The following is a 25,028-nucleotide window of genomic DNA, read 5'->3' on the forward strand; positions in this document are numbered from 1 at the left end:
TTGCTGCATCAAATGGTATTTCCATTTTAAACCTTTTAAGGAACCACAAAATGGTTTTCCATAGTGATTGTACCGTTTTACTTTCTTTTTAACAGTGTGTGAGCATTATAGTCTCTCCCCACCACAGTCAGTATTGGTGGTTTGCTGTGCTGTTGAACTTTACTTTGTTACTGGGTGAGATGATATCTCATTGTTGTTTTGTTAACATAATGTTTTGAAGATTTATCTATATAGTGACATATATTAGAATTGCAGTTCTCTTTATGGCTAAATAATACTCCACTGTTACAAATGTTGTTAAATCCTGTTGAGTCAAGTATGACTCATAGTGACCCTGTGAACAACAGATCTGAATCCTGTTTTATCCTGTGACATCTTCATCATCTCTGGTACACTTGAGGCCATTGCTGTAGTCAGTGTTTGTTGTTATGTGCCGTTGAGTCGCTTGTGACTCATAGTGGCCCTATTTACAAGAGCCCTAAACCCTACTCTGTGCTGTGCCAACTCATCGTCTCTGAAATACCTACTCCCACTACCCCAGTCACTGAATCAGTCCATCTCATCGAGGGTCTTCCTCTCCTGCTCTGTCTCTCCACTCTTCCAAACATGATGTCCCTCTCCAAGGACTGGTCCCTCCTTGCAACATGCCCAGAGTATGTCAGATGAAGCTTCAGAATCCTTGACTCCAAGGAGCAGCCAGGCATCACCCTCTCCAGGACTAAACTGTTTGTTCTCCTAGCAGTCCATGGTATATTCAGCACTCTTCTCCAAGACCACAGCATCAATTTTCTTTTTATCATTCCTAGTCACTGTCCAGCTCTCCGATGCATAGCACACAATTATAAACACTATAACCTGGATCAGGTGCACCTTAGTCTCCAGCTTGACATCATTGTTCTTCAGTACTCTGGAGAGGTCCCTCACAGCTGACTTTCCCAATGCCGTCTCTTGATTTCCTTGCTGCTGGTACCAATAGTGTTAGTCCATCTTATTGAGGGTCTTTCTCTCCTTCACTGACTATATTTTCAAACATGGTGTCCTTTTCCAAGAAGTAGCCTCTGTATAAATACAATACATTTATACTACCTGTGCTTATGGGCATTTGGCTTGTTTCCATGACCTGTTGGCTACTATGAATAAAGTTGGAATGAACATTGTGTCTATGTGTCTGAGTTGCGCATTCAGTCGTTGGGGTATATACCTCAGAGTGAAATTGCTAGGTCAGAGGATAACTCCGTGTTTACCTTTTGGAGAGGGAGTTGTAGACTGAGCGTTTGCTTTTACATTGCTCTCTACACCCTGAACACGTTGCATTTCTCTTTTGAAGTTGTGAATAGACAGCTGATCTTTAAATGCTAGGAACTCATCCTGGTTTGTTTACCTTGATAGAGTATCGTGTCTAAGAATGCACTGCAGTATCGGGGCAATTCCCAGCATGATGCCCAGGAGTTTCTGCTGTGGCTGTTGGATCGAGTTCACGAAGACCTCAATCACTCTGTGAAGCAGAGCGGCCAGCCTCCTCTGAAGGTGAGCGTGCGCACGTTGCCTGGGCTTTGTGGCCGTGCAGTGGGTGGAGTTAGCAGAACACAGAGTCTTCTCCCAAACCATCACCAAGGAATTGTTGCATTTTACACTTAGTTACTTAATACAATGAATTTGGATGAGCATAAGTTTACTAATGGAGCTTGCAGTGGCTCTGGAGTTGTGCTGCCAACCCAAAGGCAGGGGCACGCGGTTCAAATCCACCGGATGCTCCTCTGAAGGAAGATGGGCAGTCTCCTCCCCTGTGGTTGACAGCGTCAGAGAACCTGCCAGAGGGTCCACTATGAGTCATTTCCAACTTGACGGCAGTGAGAGAAGAAATAAAACGTAATGGTTGCTTTAAAGGCTGTTTTACCTTGTTTTCTCTTTTGTGATATGGAATAAATAGTTAAGCACTTACTACCATGGATGACAGTTGATGGTTCTAACCCTCGCAGAAATAGCTGAGAGGAGAGGCCTGGCAGTCTCTCTCCTAAAGGTAATGACCTTGAAAATCCTATGGGACAGTTCTGCTTTACACACCATGCTGTTGGCCTTATGTTGTGGCCAACTTGATAGCGATTTAACAATAGCTACTGCTGTGCTGGCCTTGTCTCCAGAGAGCTTCCTGTTAAATGGGAGAGGCGAGGCATCTGTGTGTATGATTAGCCTTAGAGTAAAATGAATAATTCCATCTCATAAAACTTTTTAAAGTAGAGATTCACATTCGCTTCCTACAGTAAGACACATAACCTTATAGATTGCTTGAGTGAATTCACTGTCAAAAGGTAGATAGTGGAGGTCTATGTTGGTAGGACTGAATTTGAACACAGGAATGGAGTCATACTGAGAAATAGGACAACTCTTTCTGAGTTTATACATGTAGTTTTAATATTACGGATAAAATGATTCTGACAATAAAAACAACTTTGACCAAAGAGTTGCTTCCATCATACAGCTTTTAAAGTTTTTGGTAATTCTGCCCTGTACTTCAAAATTAAAAAAACAACAACAAATACCCTTCTGGTTTTATTGTTAAATGACTAATTCAAGATCTCTTTGTGCCTGAACACACTGTACCCAGTGATAAGATATTCGTTCTGTTGTGAACCCCCAAACTGAGACTGCTCAAGGCCGGAGCCGATGTTTTATTTATCTTTGTGTCCTTAACTTCTGGCACAGTGCTCTCTGCACATGGTAACAGATACTTAGTAAATAGAATTGTAAGGTGGAGACGTGAAAAGACAGACTATAAGGTTGAGTGAGATTATTGCTGCTGTTAGGTGCCGTTGAGTTGTTCTGACTTAGAGTGAGTCTGTGTACAGCAGAGTAGCCAGTCCAGTCCTGTCCTGTGTCTTCCTCATGGTCATGGCCACTTTGAACCCATTGTGCAGCCACTGTGGTGCTCAGGCATCAGATGAGCAGTTGTAGCAGTAGGGGTGCTAGACTGGCTGGGAGGAATTCTCAGAGTGGACGGAGGGAGGATTGGAGAGTGATACATCCTCTGGAAGGACAGCTGTCCAGCTACCTGAATAGGATCAGGGACACAGGGTGACAGGTGTGGGTCTGGCTGTGGATGAGGCTGTGTGGAGGTGAACCTGCAGGGTTGACACCTCGTCAGCTGTGTCCTCGCCCCTTTATCACATGCTCTTCATGGAAGCATCTGCACTTAACACTGATCTGGTCAAGGAGGAAAAGGGCTCATCTGGAATCAAGAAAGGAGGCTTTTTCTATCTGTCAAGTTCTCCTTTTTTCCCCAGCCACCATCAGAGACTGATATAATGCCCGAGGGACCATCCTTTCCTGTCTGCAGCACTTTTGTACAAGAACTTTTTCAAGCCCAGTACAGGTAGGAGCAAACCATTTTCCCCTTTTGTCTGCTTGACGTAGTTGTAGGTGATTGGAATCTAAGTGTCTTACATTTTTGTTTTTGAAGATCCTCTTTGACATGTCCTCATTGTCAGAAACAGAGCAACACTTTTGACCCTTTTCTCTGCATTTCTTTGCCAATTCCTCTACCCCACACAAGGTAAGAAGAGTTTTAGTAAGACAAAGACTGTCTATATTCCTCTAGCACTCCCTTCCTTCTGTAGAATTTCATTAGACTTGCATACTTATTTAAATAGGGAGAGAATTAATGGGAAACGGAATACAGTGGTTGTCAAACTTTTGCTGGAATAATCGCAGCGCTAAAGAAATGAGGCCACTGTGGTCTGACCTGGGTCACCATTCATGAGGGGGGTGGGAGGAGGGAAGGCTACTGATGATCTCTTGGGGGCTCTAGGAACCTTATGTTGCACTGAAATGCATGGCATTAAAATAAATGCAGCAAAATATTTGCTATTTCCACCCTGTCTATGTGATGCTAATTTAATAACATTAATTATGTTCACTTCATTTGGGAACTGTGGCTATTATTTGTTTCCCAATTTTTCTTAACCCCATGAACGATAGCTTCCCATCCCGTCCTCTTATTTTCAGTATTCTTAATTAGTTCCTTGATTTAGAGTGGCTTCTCAGAATTTCCTGGAGTCATGCTGATTTAGAGGGAGTTTTGCTACTTCACGGTTTTGTTTTGTGATTCCTCCTTTTCCATTAAAAAGCCACTACTGCCATTGAGTGGATGCCTTGACCCTCCTTTGGGTTCCTAAGACTGTAAATCTTTACAAGATGAAACTGCATCATCTTTCTCTCAAAGAGCAGTTGGTGGATTCAAACCTCTGGTCTTTTCAGTTAGAAGCCGAGTGCTTTATGCATTATGCCACCAGGGTATTGCGCTGCTGACCCAAAAGCAGGAGGTTTAATACCTCTAGCAGCTCAGAGGGAAAATGATAAGCAGTCTCCTGTGTGATTGTGATTTACAGCCTCTGAAAACCCATTGGCGAGCCAGCTGTGAGTCCATTCTAACTTGAATGCATTGCGTTTCCCCCCCTCCCCCCATAGATCTCTGTAATTATTGTTTGGTGGTTTTCCTGGGGTCTGTTTGGCTTCCAGCTAAAGGTGTGGGTTAGCTTCAGTTTTAGGTTGTTTTCCGATCAGGCCTGTTCTGTTCTTCTGTATTTCAGTTGAAATAAGTGACTAATGGGAAGATCTGACTTTGATCTATCTAGGCCTCTGTATGTCACTGTAGTCTATCAAGGGAAATGCTCTCACTGCATGAGGATTGGTGTGGCTGTGCCTCTCTCTGGGACTGTTGCCAGACTTCGAGAAGCAGTATCTATGGAAACAAAGATCCCCACTGATCAGGTACTAAGCCTGCTAAGACCAATTGTGCATGAACCACTAAAGTATTGCTTGCTGTTCTCTGGGAATTTTTCACAGTTCTCTGCCAAATATGATTAGATAGCAATTTAAAAGTAATTGCTTCAACTGTTGAAGATAGAAGGGAAAAGAGCCAAAAGAGAATAATACATATAAACTTTTTTTTTGCTTGACTTGGTTGTATGTGGCACATAGACACACATATGCAATATATTACTTTAGAAAAATCTGTGAAAGACTTGTTTAAAGTACTAAAGAGAAAGGGTGTCACGTTGAAAACCAAGGGTAACCTGACCCAAACCATGGGCCATAAACATGTGACAGTTGGGCTGTGAATAAGGAAGATTGAAGAAGAATTGATGCGATGGATAAGGAAGAATTATTGATGCCTTAGAATTGTCACCTTGACAAAGAAGACTGTATACACTGTTGACTGCCAGAAGAGCTAACAGTCTAGTCTCTCTTGTATAAAGTGCAGCCACAGTGCCACTTCGAAGTAAGGCTGGTGACAGTTTATCAAGGCTGGTGACTGTGAACATTTTAACAGGAGGGCCCACTTCCTGGAGAAAGACATCGTACTTGATTAAGTGAAAGGTTAGCAAAAAAGAGGAAACCTCTATGAGCTGGATTGACCCAGTAGATTGAGGAATGGGCTTTAGTACAGCAGGGATTGTGAAGATGGTTAAGCCTGGTCCGTGTTGGCTCACAGTGAGTCACCGCTGACTCTGTGACACCTGCATACATACAGATGCACCCTGACGCACAGACACATGCATATGTACACGTGCATACATACATAGATCATTTTATTTTTTCTGACGTTACATTGAGACCTCCTCATAGTTTTCCTGCTGGGCTCTGTTTTGGTAACTGAGTTGTACGTTGGGTCTGACATAGGTCCAGTACTTCAGTTTTGCTTATTGCCAGTGTTCTGAACAGTAAATCGTGACATTGCACGTGAACATGTGAATGACATCAGCAAGTTACTCACTGCAACAGTGTGGAGAGTTCATATTCCTAATGATGATGTCGTTATGTGGCAGTGAGTTGATTGCCGTGTATAGTGACCCTATGAAAAACAGATCTGAACCCTTGTGCTGTCTTGTGTCATCCTCACTGTTAGACATACTTAAGCCCATCGTTCCAGTCACCACGTCAACCCATCTTTTGAGGGTTGTCTTCTCTAATGTTTACCCTCTATCTTTCCAAGCAAGATAATCCTTTTCCAAGCATGATAATCCTTTTCTAAGAACTAGGTTTTCCTGACAACACATTCAAAGTATGTGAGACAAAGATGCACTGTCTTTGCCTCCAAGGAACACACTGGTTGTAATTTATCTAAGTCAGTCTTGTCCTTTTTGCAACCCGTGGGTCATTCAGTACTTCTTTTCTAAGACTATAATTCATCAGCATTGCTGCTGCTTCTGTCATCTTTAGTTGTTGTCCAACTTCAGATGCAAAGCAAGTAATTGAAAAGACTATGGTTTGGATCAGGTACACCTTAGTCTTTAAACTGACATAATTGCTCTTTAGCACTTTGGAGAGGTCCCAGACATCAGATTCTTCCCAGTGTAGTACGTCTTTTGATTCCTTGACTACTGTTACCAAAGATGTTGATTGTGGATCCAAAGAAGATTAAGTCATTGACAGTTTGAATCTTTTCTCCATCTATCATGATGTTGCCTACTGGCCTAATGGTATTTTTGTTTTCTTGGTGTTGAGATGTAATCCATATTGAAGGCAATAATCTTTAATTTTCTATAGAAAGTGCTTCAAGTCCTCCTCACTTTCAGCAAGCAAGGTTGTGTCATCTGCGTAACACAGATTGATGGTGAATCTTCCTACAATCCTGATGCTATATTCTTCTTCTTCCTAAAGTCCAACTTCTTAAATGATTTGCTCAGTATATACATGTAATAGGCATGAAAAAAGGATACAATCCTGCTACACACCTTTCCTGATCTTAAACAATACAATATCCCCTTGCTGTAACAGTTTGGACAACTGCCTCTTATTCTAAGGATAGGTTTTACATGAACATAATTAAGTATTCTGGGATTTCCATTTTTCTCATAGTTAACCTTAATTTGTTGTGTTACAGAGTTAAATGCCTTTCCTTAGTCATTAAAACACACATGGACATTCTTCTGATATACCCTGCGTTCAGCCATGATCCGTTTGACAGCAACAGTGTTAATAGGTTGATGCCACGTTATCTTCTAGATTCACATTGAATTTCTGGCAGTTCTCTGTAAATGTCCCTTTTAAAAATAACGTTCAACAAGCTTTTTTTTTTTTTAAATTTTATTTTATTATTATTTTGTGTGTCTGTGTACCGTCAAATCAGATCTGACTGGTACAGGAGGAGACTGTCCCTCCTTTCCCGGCAGAGCATCTGGTGGATTCGAACCATGCACCTCTGGGATTGCAGTGCAGCTTCTTGCCACTAGGCCACCAGAGCTCCCCTTCAACAAGCTTTTGCTTATGCATTATATTGCTCAATAATTTCCACATTAGATCACCTCTTTTTTGGGAATGAGAACAGATAACAGATAATCTTTCAGTTCATTGACTGGGTATGCTGTCTTCCAGATTTCTTGGCATAGCCTGATGAGCATGTCGAGGGCTGCGTCTGCTTGTTAGAACAGGTCAGTTATTCCATCAGTTCCTAGGGCCTTACTTTTTGCCACTGCCTTCAATGCAGCTTGAAATTCTCCCTTTATCGTTACTGATTCTTGATCATACACTCCTTCCTGAAATGGTGCCATGTCAGTCACTTCTTTTTGGTACAGTAACTCAGTAGTCCTTCCATCTTCCTTTGATTCTTCTACAGTATTCAAGATTTTGCCCATAGCGTCCTTCAGTATTGCACCTTGGGGCTTGAATTTGTTTGTCAGTTCTTTAAGCTTGAGGAATGCTGTGCAAGTTCTGTTTTCTCACTCCAGTTTTTTGTATATTGCATTGCAGTGCTGTTGTCTTGTTATGCTGCCCTTTGAAATCTTCTGTTCATTTCTTTTACTTCACGAACCCTTAGGTTTTGCTTCTTGACATTCAAGTGTTATTTACCGAGTCTCTTCAGACCTCATATTTGGTCTTTTCTTTCTTCCCTGTCTTTGTAGTGGCCTTTTGCTTTCTTCCTGGATGGCATCTTTGGTGTCATTCCACGGTTCATCTGGGGGGTGTACTAGACTGGAATCCCTAATGTTGTGCTAAATCTGCTTTTCCTTGTTATTTGAACATGGTTGGCCTTTGACTACCTGTACCTCACACCTTTTAGATCGTTCTGTGGATGCTCATGTGGCCATCTCTCCGATGTTTGAAGATAAAGACTTTACGAAACTCAGGCTGATTAGAATGGAATCTTCTTCTAATGCAGTACTCTTTATATTGCAGTTGGTCAGTGCATTTTCTTTTCCCATCAAATCAAAGCTCTCTTGTTTCGCTAAAAGAAAGGAAATTTTTTTAAGGGTGTGTAACAAGTCTTTCATAAATAGCTGTTAGTTGGATTGAGTCAGAGTCTGATGGTGACCTTGCGGATAAGGTGCTGCACTGCCAGTTCAAAGGTGAGTGGTTTGAATCCACCAGCTGCTTCGTGGGAGATAGATGGACAATGTCTTCTCGTGCCATTTACCTCTGAAAACCTGCTGGAGGGTCACCTATGAGTAGGTTCCAGCCAATGGCAGTGAGTGAGGTAGGATCTTGGAGGCTGTGCCCTTTTGTAAGCAGGTGACATTCCATCGTCTGAGGCATCTCTGAGGGGTTCCACCTAGGGGCCTCTAGACCCAGAGTTAAGCATCTAACTCTGTACACCCAGGAACTCCCTTTCATGGAGAGCTAACATCAGCCAAAGCACTTAATGGCTTGCTTGTGACTTGATTATTTTTTAAGATGTTATTTTATATTGGTTTGCATACAGAAGTCATAGTCACGTGTTTCGTTCATAAACATTGTGTCTCATACATTCCTTCATTCACATTGTGTTTCCTATGATCATTCCCATACTTAATTACTGTTGGTCTATGCTCACTGGTACCCCGTTCTTTCAGGTTCTCATAGGATCTTTCCCAATTCCTTCACCCTCTCCCTCTGCCCCCCTGATTAACTGCTCCCCCTCCCCTTCCCGATTTGGACTTTTATACACATCTTACTAATTATCCTTTATTTTTACAATAATGGTCTTATGAAGTATTTGTCCTTAATGAGACTGAGTTAGGTCACTCAGCATAAGGCTCTCTAGCCTCTTCTGTGTTATATAGTATTTTTTTGAAATTGTTGCTTCTGAGTGCTGCATAGTGTTTCATCTTGTTAATGTGCCACAGTTTTTCAATCATTTCGTTTGTTGATGGGCATTTGGACTAGTTCCATTTTCTTACTATTGTCAATAACACAGCTGTGAACATCGGTGTACTAATCTCCCTTTGTGTCTCAGTTCTATTTTCCTTGTGGTATATTCTTAGCAGGTGCATAGCTGGGTTATATGGATTATTAGTGTTCAACTTTTTAAGGAAATGCCAAACTCTTTCAGAGTGGTGGTATCGTTTTACAATCCCACTAACAGTGTGGAAGAATTCCAGTCTCTCCTTATCCTTTCTAAAATTTCTTGTTATCCTGTTAAACTTAACACTGCTATTTGGATGAGATGATATATCATTGTTGTTTTGATTTGCATTTCTTTGATTGCCAATAATTTTGGACATTTCTTCATGCATCTTTTGGCTGTCCGAATGTCCGCCTCTGTGAGAGGTCTTTCTATGTCTTTTGCCCATCACTCTTTTTCTTGTGGAGGCTCTGTAATATTCTGTAAACTTTGATTTTGAAACCCTTGTCTGAAAGGTTAATTACAAATTTTGTTTCTAGTCAGTAGGTTTTCTTTTCACCCTATTGGCAAAAGATTTTGGTGCACACAGGCACTTTAATCTTTAGAAGGTCTCATTCATCGATATTATCCTCTCCTGCTTGTGCATCCTTGATGTATTTTTGCATATAGTTTTAAATTCCAGTCACTATTTAATTTTATTTGGAAAAAATTCCCATTTTGAAATTTATTTAGAAAAGATGATTCAGTAACTAAATTACTTTTCCCTAGATAGCTTCTGGAAGCGGCTCAGTAATCACTTGCATAAGAAGAGAGATGTTGTGTGCTTTGGCCTCATTTGGGAAGTAAAATAAATGCAAGGGTAGTGCTGTCCTAATATAGCAAATACTTCTTGTTTTTGTAGAGCAAGTACTGGCGCATTGAAAAAAATGTTCATATTCTTCCTTACACTGAAGAGTAATCTACCCCCCCCCCTTTCTCTCTCTTCCCTTCAGGTTAAGTGAGAGGCCAGAAAGAGAGTGGAGGGGGCTTAGAGGTGTGTCCATGGCAAATATAGTTCATCTTTAAAGCCTCCAGTGCTGGCATCTGTTTTAAATTAATGAAATGATTATAAACCTGCTTTTGACCTCAGCTTGCTGAACAAATTGAATTATACTTTCATGCTCACCAACAGAAAAACAGCATGATTATTGATATCATTAAAGAGTAAAGTATGCCAAGAATATTTTTCCTGGGCTATTTGTGGATATGCAGTCAGCCTCCTTTACGTCATAGCCCCACAGAGCGCTAGTGGGGGACCCAGTCTAACATCTTCATTTGAAGGAGGCTCAGGAAACTGTGTGACTCGTTCAAGATCATAGGACTGGTTGGTGGCAGGCTGGGGCTGGAACCAAGTGCTTTTTTCACTAGACAGTGCTGTTGAGCATGTAAAGAAGTCTTAACTGTCTTCATTGTTTCTCCTCCCCCCTCCCCTTCCTCCCTATTGTATTTTTTCCTACACATTTTCTTTTATGACATTGATTGTAAAACCCAAAAAATGTAACTGCACTCTTCCTACTTCCTCCTAATGATTCTCCTTTCCACTAATAATTCTTCTACCCATTTTGTGCCTCTGTGCTTTTATCTCTCTGCAGATGCTGCCTTTTTCTCTTATGTGATGGTTGATTATTCTAAAGAGTGAGTGCCTGCCTTCCTGGTGTTAACTGTTAACCTTTGAACTAGATGAAGGAAAAGCAGTATGCAGTAAGGGTTTTAGTAAGCCCTTGTGTGTTGTTTGATTGAAAGTTGAGCCGCCTAGGTTTGAAGGGAGACTGAGAGCCATAATCTTGGGAATTCCACCAGTCTTGATTATACTAGGAAGCCACTGTTTTTATGCTGTTGAGTTTTGATCCCCATTTACTAGCCACTTTATCTATAGGGCCTGTCTGTTGGGATTCCTTTTAGAGCGGGCAGCTGTTGTAGTTAGGTGCCCTCCAGTTCTTCTAGGACATAGAAGTGGAGATTTGGGTAGTCTGTTAGCTTTGGACTGATTGTTTCTCACACCTTTACTTTTCATCCTTCCTCATTGTTTCAGAGGGAGAGAGAGAGCAATAGTTGCACCTTAGATGGCTGCTTAAAAGTTTTTAAGACCTCAGTCCCTGCTCAGTAAGATAAAGAGGGTGTAGGATATTGTCTCTGTAGAATTGACCTTGTCTATTGACCTAGATGTTCCCTGAGACTATGGTCCTGAAGTGGTAGGACCAGTAATTCATTCCCTCGCAATATTTACTTATGGTTAAGAAGTGTACATAACTTTGTCCCCTGTTGTCTCTGTTATATACACATAAATACATTTGCAACTTCTATAAATGCAGAAATAATTGTCTGCCAAACCTGTGTTTGGTCATGGGTGCAGTCTCTTTCATTTGTCCAGATCTGTTCATCCTGTTTGTCTGCTTATGTATCTGCTTGTAGATGATTTTTATTACTGTTAATAACTGCAGCAGTGAGTAGGTAATAGTGTTTACCTATGTTGACTGTCTTTCTTTTGCACCTCTTGTCTACTCTGTAGTAATCATTCCCTTATTGTGTGTGACCTTCACTTAATATTTATCTGTTACTTAATTAGTTTTTCAGTATTCTCTTCCCATTATTTACTGGTTTTTCACTCCCCTCTTCCCTTCTGGTAAACATCCAAGTATGACTACGCGTAAACCTTTCTTTAACTGTTTATAATAGTGGACTTAATATAATAGTGGACTCAGGCAGCACTTGTCCCTTTCTGACAGACTCACTTCTCTGCGTATTATCTTCTAGGTTCATCCATGTTATGCAATGTTTTTTGCAAATTCTTTGTTGTATTGTGTTGGCATATGTTTCATTGTATGAGTATATCATAGTTGGGTTTCCTTTCATCTCTAAGTGATGCTCACTTAGGTGGTTTCCATTTTTTTTGCTATTACAAGTAATGTTGCTCCTGAACACAGGTGTATGTCTGTTTGTTTTATTATAGAATATTTATCATTTCAAAAATATAACTTTGAAAGAGAAAGTATCTTACAAGTATTTAAATACTGAGGTTTAGTAACCATTAGTACTTTGTTGTGTAGGAAGTTTTCCTGCTGTATACTATATTCTATAAAAATTACTTTTTTGCCTATTATTTTATACCTTGTTTTTTATTTCCTTAAGAGATCTTTTAATTTAGTTCAAATTATCAAACTTACTTGGGTTGTGTTTTTTGTTTTTTTTTTAATTTTGAGTGAAAGTTTACAAATCATAGTGATTTTGTTTTATGACATTAATTATAATTGATTAAGCCAGTTAATGACAGTGTCTAATGTAGAGGAGCTGTGGTGGCCTCGCAGGCTGTTCTGCCATCATAGAGGCAGGCGGTGTGAGTCCGCCAGCTGCTCTGAGGGAGGAAGATAAGCGTTTTCCTGCCAGGCATTTTACAGCCCGCGCAGACTCGTCACCGGAGGGCTGGCTGGGTGTCGGCTTTGACTTGATGACAGCTGAGTTGGAATTGACCCATACCCTTCTTGTTTATTGTTTTCCCTTCATCCAGTTTATTTATTAGTGTCCCTTCTCCCTGCCTTTTGATCCTTGCCTATCCTCCAGGACTGATCCTGTCAGTGGGTAAAATTTTCTTCCAATTTTTCTATTAGTGGTTTTGTACTATTATTGTCCTTTTGTGATTGACTTACATCATTCAGCATAATTTGTGCTAGTTTCATCCATGCTGTAGAGTATTTAACAAATTCTCAGTACTTGTCCCTTGATATGTAATATTCCAGTGTGTGACTGTCCAGAGTTTTTTAGCTATTCGTTCATTGATGAAGCTTTGGATTGTTTCCCAGCTCTTTACTATTTATTGTTCTATTGTAAAGAATGCTGCAGAAAACATGAGTTTGAGTATGGTATGTCAGTTTAGGTTGCAACTCTTAGGACTAATGAAGTCCCAAGCTACTTTGTAGGCTTGTGCCATTTTAGATATTTACCAGCAGTGTGTGAGAGTTCTCGTCTCTCCACATTCTCGCTAACATTTGCTGTTTGATATTTTATTTAACATTGCTGTTTTGCTGAGGTGAGACAGTAAGGATCTCATTGTTTTGATTTGCATCTTTCTGTTACTGACCTTGAAAATCCCATGGACTGTCAAAAGAACAAATAAATCGGCCTTGAAGGAGGTGAAATCAGAATGCTCCTTAGAAGCGAAGATGGTGAAACTTCAGGAGGAACCATACCTTGGAGAGAGAGAAGACATCATGCTGGGAAAGGTGGAGGGTCAGAGGAAGAGAGGAAGACCCCCAGTAAGATGGGTTGACACAGTCACCACACAGTGGCCTTGAGCACATCAGAGATCATGAGGTTGGTGCAGGATATAGCAGGGTTTAAATCTGTTGTTCATAGGCTTGTTGTGAGTCATAGTTGACTCAACAGCACCTAACAACAACAACAACAAATGACCTTGAGTGTTGCTTCCGGACCATCTGAGTGTCTTCTTTGAAATGACTTCTCCCTCTGCTCATTGTAATTGGGTTATTTGTCTCTTTCTTGTTGAGTTGTGAAGTTTCCTATAAATTTAAGAGCTGAATCACTTGTCAGATGTGTTACTGCCTTTGCTCAATATGTAGGTTCTCTTTTTTCCCCCCACTTTTGGAGAAATCTTTCAAGGTACATAAGGATTTCATTGTTAAGAGGCCTCATTTGTCCAACGTCTCTGTTAATCTTTCCGGCTCATTCTTTTAAACCTTTCATGACTGAGTTATTTTCTGTGTAGAATTTTTTTAGTTGATTCTCAGTATTTTCAATAAGGCTTGCTGAAATTGAGGAAAGAGCTCTTTTGAAGTACCATAGATTCTGATACAGTTTTGTGGGCCATGTATGTCCCAGGTAACTCAGGTGATAGGATTGATGGGGTGAACCTGTTTCTTCTGATTCATGCAGTTTACACAGGTAGCACATACAACTGAGGTAACAGCTTCTCAAGAAACATGAGAGGCCGGAAAGTGCTTGTCTTTAGACTCACAGAAAGGTTAAGTAGCTTTATGATTCCAGGATGACCGTAATATACTTAATAGTTCTGTTGCTGTGACATTTTTGAGATCTGAATTTTTTCCAATACAAATGTCAATAATTATTTGATACTTCTTTTTAACTTGAAAAAGAAACAATTTAGTTTTAAAGAAGAAAGTGTCTGGCAGTCAGGTATGCGCTCAGTGCTGACGCAGACCGAACATTTGTAGAAGCTTAGGTAGCCTCACCCATTCTGCCTTTAGTTTCTTCCTCTCTGAAACAAGAGGTTTTGCGCTCTATCGCCTGGGTCTCTTTCAGACCTAAACTTAGAGGCATTCTGCATTTGGTATCATTGTTGTAGTTGTCATATGCTCTCAAATCGGCTGCGTCCCTTCGAGACCCAGTGAACAGCAGGTGAGAGCCTTCCCTGTCCTGCACCGTCCTGAGAGTCCAACGTGCTGAAGTTCACTGTTGCACTCACCGCGCCACCTCTCCTTGTTTAGGGTCTTCCCTCTCTTGCTGACCCTCCACTTTTCCCAGCATACTATCTTTTTCCAAGGCCTGACCCCTCCTGACCACATGCCCAAAGTATGTTTGACAAAATTTCACCATCATTTCATCTAAGGAAAACCCTGGTTTTACTTCCTCTGAGACAGATTTGTTTGTTCTTTTGGCAGTCCATGGACTGTTCAGTACTCTTCTCCAACACCAGAGTGTTCTCAAATTCGAGAGTATTTGCTGCCAAAATTCTATTAAAGACAGAGAATGTGGGTTGTGTGAGTTGTTTCAAAGCCTGCTCAGATCCCTGCACAGCCTGACAGTCCTGAGAAGTTCGTAGTAGAATTGGGAGATGTGTTCTTACTGACTTTTCAGTTTTCCAACTATTTATATTTTTCTGCTTTTAGATTGTGTTAACAGAAATGTACTATGATGGATTCCATCGTTCCTTTTGTGACACAGACGACCTGGAAACGGTCCATGAAAGTGACTGCATTTTTGCCTTTGAGACTCCAGAAATATTTAGGCCTGAAGGAATTCTCAGTCAAAGAGGTAAATGATCAGCTCTTTCCAAATTTCTTGCATTTGCAGGTTTAATGACTCTCTGACCTTTGGATGTCCACATAATGGTATGTATTTTTATGGTAACATGTTTTTTTTGGAAGAAGTCAGCTCTTAACTGTGTTCGGGAGAATTGCTTCCTTTATTTCTGACCTTTCCTATGTGGAGGTAGAGCTGCTCCTTCCTGAGTCCCTGTCCTGCCTGTACATGGTCAGTAGGGAACTGAAGGCTATGCCAGAGCATCCTTGTGTTTTGATGCCAGCTCTGGTGTTTAAGCTCTTAGTCCTGAAATCTTTTCTGTAGAGTGTTTCCTTGATGGTTGCTCTTAAGAACTATGCCTAGAAGACTTTGTTGTTAGACAGGAAAAGAAATTTGTGCAGCGCACTCTGTTGTATCCTACTGTAGTGTAGCCGTGACCTAAAACTTGCGTTCTGCTGTTTATAGAGAATGATGGAGCTGTTTCTGATTCTGAGTTACCAGGTCACTGTAACTTTGTGTCTGGTGAATCCTTGGTGTCTTCAGGGATTTTCTTCCTGGCTGCTGCTTCTTTTTATTTTATTCCAAAAAGTTATCAAAGCATCAGTGTCACCTGGAAACTAATAAAAAAAAAAAAAAAAGAAAAGTGAACTCCTGGACCTTAGCCTGTACTTGCTCTTTCTGAAACTCTGGGGGTAGGTGGTTTACGCTTCCCTTCAGTCAGCTCTCACTGATGGTGAGCTGTGTGTGACAAAACGAACCTTTGCCTCATCTCTCCCCTCTTCACAATCTGCTGTGCTGCCCATTGTTTCAGCTGCTGTCTGTGTCGTTGAAGGCCTTCCTCTCTTTCGCTGATCCTCTACTTTTTGCAGGTGTGATGTCCTTCTCCAGGGACTGTTCTCTTCTGACAACATGCCCCAGATAAATCCGACAAAGTCACATCATTCTTTCTTCAAAGGATCACTCTAGCTGTACTTCTTTCAGGACAGATTTGTTTACTCTGTGATAGAGTGAACATTCTTTCTGAACACTACAATTCAAAGGCATCACTTTTTGATTGATTGTTCTTGCATGTTCATTACCCATTTGTCACATGCATATGAAGCAAACAGCATGTTTTGAGGCAGACACACCTTAGTCTTTGAAGTGACATCTTTGCTCTTTAGTGCCGTAAAGTAGACTTTTGCAGCCGATTTGCCCATTACAATACTTTGAGTTCTTAACTGCAGTGGCCATGAGTGTTGATCGTGGATCCAGGTAAAATGAAGTCAGTCTTTTCTCCCTTTATGATGATGTTGTTTATTGGTATGATATCACATAGATCTTGCTATTTCTACATCTGTCTGCCTTCCTAGACTGAGAAATCCTTGTGTTATCTTCTTTGATTCATCTTAGAAGAGCCTCTTAGGTATTAGTCATACTTGTAGTTGTATGCCTTTGAGTTGGAGCCAACTCAGAGCTGGCCCTTACATGGATTTTTATAAGATTTACCTCGTGAGTAAATTGCATGGGAGGAGATGGCTCATCGTCGTTCAAGCAGCAGCTGGTGGATTTGAACCGGGTAGATGGGCCGCACAACACTCCAACTCTGATGCCACCTTATCTTGACAGGAGTTTTTGTTTGTAAGAATTTTGTTCTCTTCATGTTTTGATGTAGTCAATACTTGAGGCTGTAGTCTTTGATCTTCTTAAGTAGGTTTTTAAGTTTGCACTTGTCCAAAAGGAAGCTTGTGTCATTTGCAGAATGTAGATTACATATAAGGCTCCTTCCAATTTTGATGTCACATTCTTTTTTATATAGTTTCGTCTTCTCCAATCATTTGTTTAGCATGCAAATTGGCTAGGTATGGAGAAAGACTACAACTCTGTTCACATTTTTCTTGATTTTAAAATGCACAGTATCTCCTTGTTCTGTTTGAATGACTGCTTCTTGATCTGTGTATGGGCGCTGCATGAGCACAGTTAAATGTTTTGGAATTCCCATTCTTCTCAGGGATATCCATGATTTATTATGAGCCACACATTTGAATGAGGACCACACTTTGCATGGTCCATAAGATAAGAGTAAGCTTCTTTTTGTTATTCTTTACTTTCAGCCAAGATCTATCTGACATTAGCAGTGATGCCTTTTATTCCACGGCCTCTTCTGAATCCAGCTGGAATTTCTGGCAGTTCATTGTCAGTGTTTCAGCTGGTTTAGAATCATCTTCAGCAAGCAGCAGTCTAATGGCTTTGCTCTTAGAGTAATTCATAGGAAATGTTCTCCCTCCTCTACTTTTGTGAAGAGTTAGAAAGAAATTGTTTTTAATTCTTCTTTGAATATTTGTTAGACTTCACCAGTGATGACATGTAGTCCAGAGCTTTTCTTTGTTGAAATGTTTTTGATTACTGCTTAAATCTCTTGCCTGCTTACAGGTCTGTTGAAATTTTCTGTCTCTTTTTTAATCCGTTTTAGTGGTTTGTGTACTTCCAGGAATTCATTCACATCATCTAGGTTATTGAGCTCGTTGGCTTACAATTTTTCTGACTACATCGACTTACAAACATTTTTGCAGTATAGGCATTATGCATGAGTCAGGGACTATGCATGGCCTGACTTTGGCCCCAGTGCCCTGACCCCTGGTTGCCAAGGATTTGTCTGGTGGCCCAAGAATTTCTCAGCTCTGGTTTCATATTGGTTGACTCCCTTTTACGATGCTCCAGCGTCTGAGGAGTAAGGGTGGTGGGAGTGTTGATTGTGTGCTGTCCATTACCTCCTGTATCCCACCCTGGGTGAAGACTCTTGCTTGTATTCCATCCACCTTGTTCCTTCAGCCTCAAGTAGCCCATTTTCCTTTCCCTACTGCTTGTTTCCCTCTTCTATCTGAGAACAGTGCCTTAGGCCAGCCAGCCAGCCAGCCAGCCAGCCAGCCATCCATCCATCCATCCACCCACACACATCTCTCTCTCTTGTCATCTCACCATTTTCCCCACCCTCTGTGATCTGATTGCAACATTGTGGATCAGCTATGGAAGGTGTTGCCTGGGTGGTTGACTCCTGTGACTGTTGTTTCTCATATGGCCTGCTCATTGCCAGTACTTCAGTGGATATCATTTGGGGTGCACTGTCGAGGGCACCCTGTGTCTAACTGTGCATAGGACCTTAACCTTTGGAGGTACCTCCTGACAATTTTTTTTCAAAAGTAGTCATAAATGTAAAATGTCAAATAAATGAACAATTGATAAACACTCAGTCCATGAAATTTGTTACGTCAGAAGCAATGCTAACTAGTCCTGATAGCGTAGTATACCACATGCCAGGCTGCTGACTGATATGTCATTGGTCCCCACGAATGAAAAATGGAAAGGGCTCCGTAAGAGAAAGTGCCAGGCATTCCATAGAAAGAAGGGGAGACTTCCCTCTTTAAAGGGTTGCTGTGGGTTGGATGTGGTGCAGATCTAGGGAAGTGGGCTGTGGGCTTTGGGTAGGCGGCACTGAGCATTGCTATTATGCTGACTTCTGATTTTATGTACTAGTGTATTTACTGCCCCCTCTTTGGCAGTCTTTGGAAAGAGACCTAGTGCTGAGAAACAGAGGTTCAGAGAAAGAGAGGAAGACTCTCAAGAAGATGGATTGACATGTTGGGCTTGAGCATCAAGAGATGAAGAACAGGCCCAAGGCAGGGCAGAGTTCTGGTCTGTTGTTAATAGGGTCGTTATAAGTCGGCATCAGCTTGATGTCACCTAACATCCATGACTTAACAGCGGTCTACCTAGGATTTTGTTGCATTATTTTGCCCACTGTTTCTTCAGATGAAGAACTCTGGAGATTTTTTGAGGTAGTGTAGTCTGTGGTTAATTGCACAAAGGCTGCGGTCTCAGATGGTTCGAGTCCACCAGTGGCTCTGAGACAGGTGGCCAGTCTCTTCCCTTTGCAGTTTGTTGTTATTGCTAGGTGCCATTGAATAAACCGTGACCCATAGCATCCCTGTGAACGGTAACACTTTGCCCTGTCCTGCCTCTGTCCTCACAGTCCCTACCGTCCTCAAGCTCATGGTTGTAGTGACTGTGTCAGCCCATCTCCCTGAGGATCCCCCTTTCTGTTTCTCGCCCTCTGCTCTTCCAAGCACTGTTGAAATTTACAGCTTCCAAGACCACGTGGAGGGTTGCTGTGAGTTTGAATCAGCTTAGTGGATGGCAGTGAATGTGTTCTTCAAATATTCTTTCTTTCCTTTTCCTATTTCCTCCCCTGCTGACACTCCCATAGTCACTACTCCCTTGATAATGCGTAATGGTATCCACAGACCTGTTTTGCTCTGTTCACTTTTTATTGTTATTTCTTTCTTTTCTATAGACTGTATCCTTTTAAAAATCTTCTTACCTTCCAGTCTGTTTATTCTTTCTCCTGCCAGCCTAAATCTGCTGTTGAAACCCTCTAGTGGATTTTTAATATCACTAGTTTTTTTAAGTATAATCTCTCTGTTAATAGTCTCACTTTTTAAATTTTCTTTAGTTAATTCTTTGTATTTTCCTTTAGTTCTTAGAGCATATTGAAAACAGTTGTGTTAAAATCTGTATTTAGTAAGTTTGCTGAAGGGTGGGTTCTATTGCTTGATTTTGTTCCTTTGAGATGTGGTCCTTTTCTGATTCTTTGTAAGCGTTATGAGTTTTTTGTTGAAAAATGAGACATTAGGCCTCCTTATGCTTCCCACAGGCTATGTTCTTGAACTGACTGTATAGAAAGAGGAGGCAGAGTGAAATACCCCATATACACCTCAACCCAAGCCTTATGTTTTTGTATTGTGAATGGGATAACATGGCATGGAGAAAGGATTTAAATGCTGACTGTCCCATTGTCAAGAAAAGTGAATGGTGCAGGAGTAACTGGGGCTTTTTGCAGTGAAAAAAATGAGGCATGGACATGATCCACTGAGAGTCTCCCCTTTCCACTGGGTTTGATAGTTTTGTTATTGTTTTCTTTTTGTTTCCTTTATCCTGTCTTCTCTTGATTTCTCATGGCTATGGTTGGCCTTTAGGTTGGTAACATTTCCAGAGTGTTTTTGGTAAAACAAAACTCTTTGAAAATAAACCCTCTCACAGTCTCTCTCCTGTCCTTTGACTGTCTTAAGCATCTTTTCGAGGAATTTGCAAACTTCTGCAGATCATAAAGTTGACCACTTCATTGTGTCACCTTCACACCTCTTTAATATCTGTTATCGGATCTATTTCTGGTTTTTCTTTCCTTACCTGTGTCACCATTGTAGCAGGAATTTGTGTTCTTACTTGTTAGCACTTGTTAATGAGTGAACAAAGGAAAAGGGAAAGATCTTTGAATTTTCTAAGTAAACCAGTATTTAAAAAAAATATGTTAATAAATATATTTAAAAACAAACTCACTGAAGAGGTTAATACCAAAATTGGTTCTTTCAAGGAGGAAATAAAAAAGTCCAGTTAATAATGTGGTAGGGAGCTCTGGTGACTGACTTAGTGCTGAGGAACTGTGCTGCCAGCCCCAAGGCTTGTGATTCAGACCTACCTGCCGCTCCGGCTCTGTGGGAGAGGGATGGGCAGTCTCCTCCACGCGATTCACTGCCTCTGACAACCCGCTCAAGGGTCAGCTATGAGTTGATTCCCACGCAGTGGTACTTAAAGAGCAACAGTAATACCTTGAAAACATCAGTAAGAAAAAAACCCACCGTTTATACCAGATGGAGTACTGAGGATAATCATAAATAAGAGAGTTGTTGTCTATGAGGAGTCGTGTCTTAAATTTTAAGAGTTACAAATAGGATACATTTATATAACAAAAGGAGCTTATTTTAGGAGCTAGCAATATACTTGAAGGATAAATATAAAAAAGCAGTTTATAGTCAAATTTCAAAGTCTTCCTACCCTATCTCCCCTGTTAAATACTGTCTTGGCAGCAGGAGTGAAAAGCAATGAACAGTGCATAGACTCTTTGTCAGACCAGTAGCTGATTGATGGGTCTGTCTCATTTGCTCAAATATGAAACCGAATTCAGTTTAAAAGCAGTCTGGTAATCAGAGAAGGCTAGAGGGGGCCATGGTGGCAAGAGGTGAGGTCTTCCCTTGGGGCAAAGTGATGGATGCAGATCACAGGAACATAACAGATTGAATTTGAGACCTTTTCATTGCCTTGATTTCATAAAATTTTTTTTTGGCCAGTCAGCCATCATAACTTGTAGGCCTCTTTGTTAAAGTTGTTCTGAACACAAGACTACATGTTGGAATCATCTGAGAATCTTAAAAACCACAAGAAAAATTGATGCCTGAAAGCCAACCTCAGATCAGTTAAGTTGCTGCACCTTAGAGATGGTTTCTGGTCTTTGAGCATTGTAAAAGAAATTGCTTGCCAGCTTCTTTAATATGCCACCAGGTTTATTTACTGTTGACTTAAGAGGACGATAAAAGCAACAGACAGACATTTAACATAGTTACCTTTTTCCCTCCATTATTTTAAAGAATTTCTGTCTCCTTCATTTAGCTTCTTAAAGTTACTTTTAGATTTGTCAAGTTGAGTAAATGAGCTATCTTGTCTTCATGGTATTCAGTCTTCCTCCTGGTACTGCTGTGTTCAGGATATAACATCCCTGCTTATTCATGCTTTTATGTTCCTTCTGAGACTTTGAGCTTCAGGATCCCACTCATTTGTTGAAGATTATTCCTCAGTGTTTGACTGCGACTGCTAATAGTCTCACCTCTCCTGCTTCCATCGTATCTTCTGATTAGATACTGCTGCTTTGTGGAATGTTACTGATTTTTGTGTCGTTATTTAAACTTAGTAATTATATAAACTCCTAGTTGCTGATTTCTGTTCTTTATCTTGATTGTTTCTAGGGAATCATGTAATTTACAAATGATAATAAATTTACCTTTTGCCTTTTAGTAGTAATTGTTGGGTATCATCGAGTTGGAGCCATAGCTGATCCTCCAGTGGATTTTACAGGCAGTTGCCCATCCTTCCCCACAAAAGTAAAAGGTACTAAATAGGAACAATACCTTTTACTTTTTATTCTAGTCTTAATTTTAATTGCCAGAAGTTCTAGAACCTTGATAAGGTACATTAATGATGGTAGGCATCTCTGCCGCCTTTTCTGAACAGCCTTTTTTATAAAACGCATCAAATGATAATAATGATGACATCTTATCAGTACCTTGTGTTTGTCAGACAGTATTCTATTTACTTTACATGCATCACCTTAACTAGGCATGACAGTAAGCCTGTAGAACGGTGCTGTTCCTGTATCTCCGATGAGAAAATCTGAAACACAGCAGGGTTGCGTCCAGTGTCCAAGGTTCACCCTTCCAAGTACTCCCCCCGTTCATTGTGCTGAGTTGAAATAGTCTCATCTTGACTTTTCTTCCCCCTTCTTGTTCTGGACAGGTAGAAACCAATAGTCGCACCTTAGAAGACTGCTCGCAAGCTTTCAAGTCAGTACTCACTCAGTAGGGTGCAGAACAGTCTTTGTGGGCTACGCTATGTCATTTGACTTTGATGCCTCTCGAGACTGATATCCCAGGATCCTAGGACCAGCAGCTCATTCCCTCAAGGTGTTTGGTTATGATTATGAAGTTTGTATAACTTAAGCCCCCTGTGGTCTCTGCTAGATAAATGGGTCTGTTTACAACGTATACTAATGTGGATGTAGAAGTACCGAATGGTCACAGATACAGACCTTTTCACCTTATTTTTGTTGACTGTGTCTCTTTCTCGTCTTGCTTTAGTCTTGTGTCGATCATCCCCTTATCCATCCAGGTTGATCGGTGTCTGTTACCTAGTTACTTCTTATTTACTTCTTTTCTTCCTCCCTAAATAGCCTTCAAAGAATGATTCGGTTAACCTTTCTTTATTGTTGTTACGTGCCTTCCAGGCAACAACGACTCATAGTGACCCTAAACAGAGTAGTTCTGGATCTTGCCCTCTCTTGGGCCAATCTCACTGTCTATGACACACCTAACCTCATTTCCCCAGTTATTGTGTCAGTCTATCTCATCCAGGGTCTTCCTCTGCTGCGCTTTGTCCTCTTCCAAGCATGATGTCCTCTCCAAGAACTGGTCCCTTTTGGCAAAATACCCAAAGTATGTGAGACAGAGCCTCAGAATCTTTGCCTCCAAGGAGACATTTGGTTTCACCGTTTCCAAGACAGACCTGTTTATCCTCTTGGTGGTCCATAGTATGTTCAGTACTCTTCTCCCAAACCACAACCAAACGCATCAATTCTACTGTTATCCTTAGTCATTGTCCAGCTCTTTGATTCCTAGCATGTAATTGCGAAGACCATGGCCAGGATCAGGCACACCTTAGTTTCTAGACTGACATCATTGCTTGTCAGTACTCTGGAGAGGTCCCGATTAGAAGGCAGAGTTCCCCAGTGCACCAGTGCGGTTCATCTTTTGATTTCCTGACTGCTGGTGCCAATAAAGTGGACTCATTATTTTCCCTTTTGTCTGACTTCTGTCACTCCTTATAATGTCCTTCAAATTCACCTCTGTTATATGGTGTTTTGCATGTTTATTATTCTTGCCCTTGAGACTTTTAATTTCTTCTCCTATATCTTTTAAGTTCTCACAAATTTTATGGAGGACTCAACTTTGTTGTGTTATTATTATGATGCCTTGTTCCTGTTTTATTGTTGTTGATTGCTGTTGAGTCAAGCACAACTCATAGCAATCCTACGAGCAGAAGACCTGAACCTTGCTCTATAATTATTATTGTTTCTCTGAGTTCATAGAGTTTCCAGAGGCATGTTGTTTAGGAAGTGGATACCACTCTATTTTTCTGAGGATGACAGTGGTGGTTTTTTTAATAAAAGTTTTTATCTCTGATTTTCTCTAATTTTCCCTTCTTCTAACTCCCTCCACTCTTGTTTTGATATTTGTCATTCATGTGGAGAGCTTTCCTTAGTTCGTAAGTGAAGGAGACCCTGTTTAATGAAAGGACCTGAACAGTCCAGAAGACCTTGTCATGCTTGAGTGGGGCTTCTGACCGGAACTTGTTTGTAGGATGCTTGGAGCTGTATCATGTCTTCAGGTCTTCTTCTTGGGTTGATCAGAGTCTTTGGAGAAGCTCTTTTGATCTCCTGGTTAGAGGTGGATGGCTTGGGTCACTGTCTTAGATTGGGAACTGATTCATAGCTCACTCTCCAGTAGGTTTTCAGAGGTTGTCAATTGCATCTAAGGAGATTACTAATCTTTCTCCCGTGCAGCAGCTGGTGGATTTGAATCACATACCTTTGGGCTGGTAGCACAACTTCTTACCAGTAGGCCACCAGATCTCTCTAAGTGAATCTGATTAGTGAGATCTAACGGTTATGTTGCTGGAAAAGGATGGACATTCTCCTCCCGTGCGATGTTCTGACTCTGTGGTACTCAAGAACAACAACACAAGTTGTATAGACTTCTAGCCAGAGAGTGCTTATTAAGTATATGTTGATCTCTGTGCTAAAGGCTTTATAAATACTAACACACATGAGACTGCTACTTTCTTCACTTGCCCAGTGTGGGAGCTGGGACTTGGAATGGGCTGTAGTCACACAGCTGATAGTAAGCTGTGAGTATTTGAACAAAGCTTGGTGTCTGTGTGGCTGGGTGGCATGGCCTTCCCTTTCATTAGGGATGCTGCCCACTTCTAGACGAACAGGTCTTGCTGCCTTTACAGCTGCCAAGAATCAGGGAAATGAGGTCACTCATTGTCTCAAATTCAGGTTTTTATTATTTTTATTTTCTTTTACCAAAGTTTAAAATGGCTATGAAGTAGAATCTACTTCTTCGGTTTGTTTTTTCTTTCTAGTGTTTAAAAGTGCTTTAAAGGGATTTTTTTCTTCAGTAAGCTTGATTAATATTAAAGTGTTTTTTTTTTCTTGTTTCTAGTTGTGGTTGTTTTTTTTTTTTGTTTGTTT

General features: G+C 40.9%; 1 protein-coding gene across 1 annotated transcript in view; it reads left to right on the top strand.

Moving 5' to 3' along the window:
• The window catches only part of USP31 (ubiquitin specific peptidase 31), a 100,060-nt gene that overhangs the window by 45,984 nt on the left and 29,048 nt on the right, over positions 1-25,028 (top strand). Inside the window, exons 3-7 of the mRNA XM_006892692.1 lie at positions 1,390-1,527; positions 3,282-3,370; positions 3,458-3,550; positions 4,632-4,767; positions 15,001-15,145. Of these exons, the coding sequence (XP_006892754.1) occupies positions 1,390-1,527; positions 3,282-3,370; positions 3,458-3,550; positions 4,632-4,767; positions 15,001-15,145 (601 nt within the window). The remainder of the gene's footprint in view (positions 1-1,389; positions 1,528-3,281; positions 3,371-3,457; positions 3,551-4,631; positions 4,768-15,000; positions 15,146-25,028) is intronic.

The sequence above is a fragment of the Elephantulus edwardii genome, unplaced genomic scaffold, assembly GCF_000299155.1.
Source record: "Elephantulus edwardii isolate Elephantulus edwardi_28Jun2011 unplaced genomic scaffold, EleEdw1.0 scaffold00117, whole genome shotgun sequence".
Taxonomy (NCBI): Eukaryota; Metazoa; Chordata; class Mammalia; order Macroscelidea; family Macroscelididae; genus Elephantulus; species Elephantulus edwardii.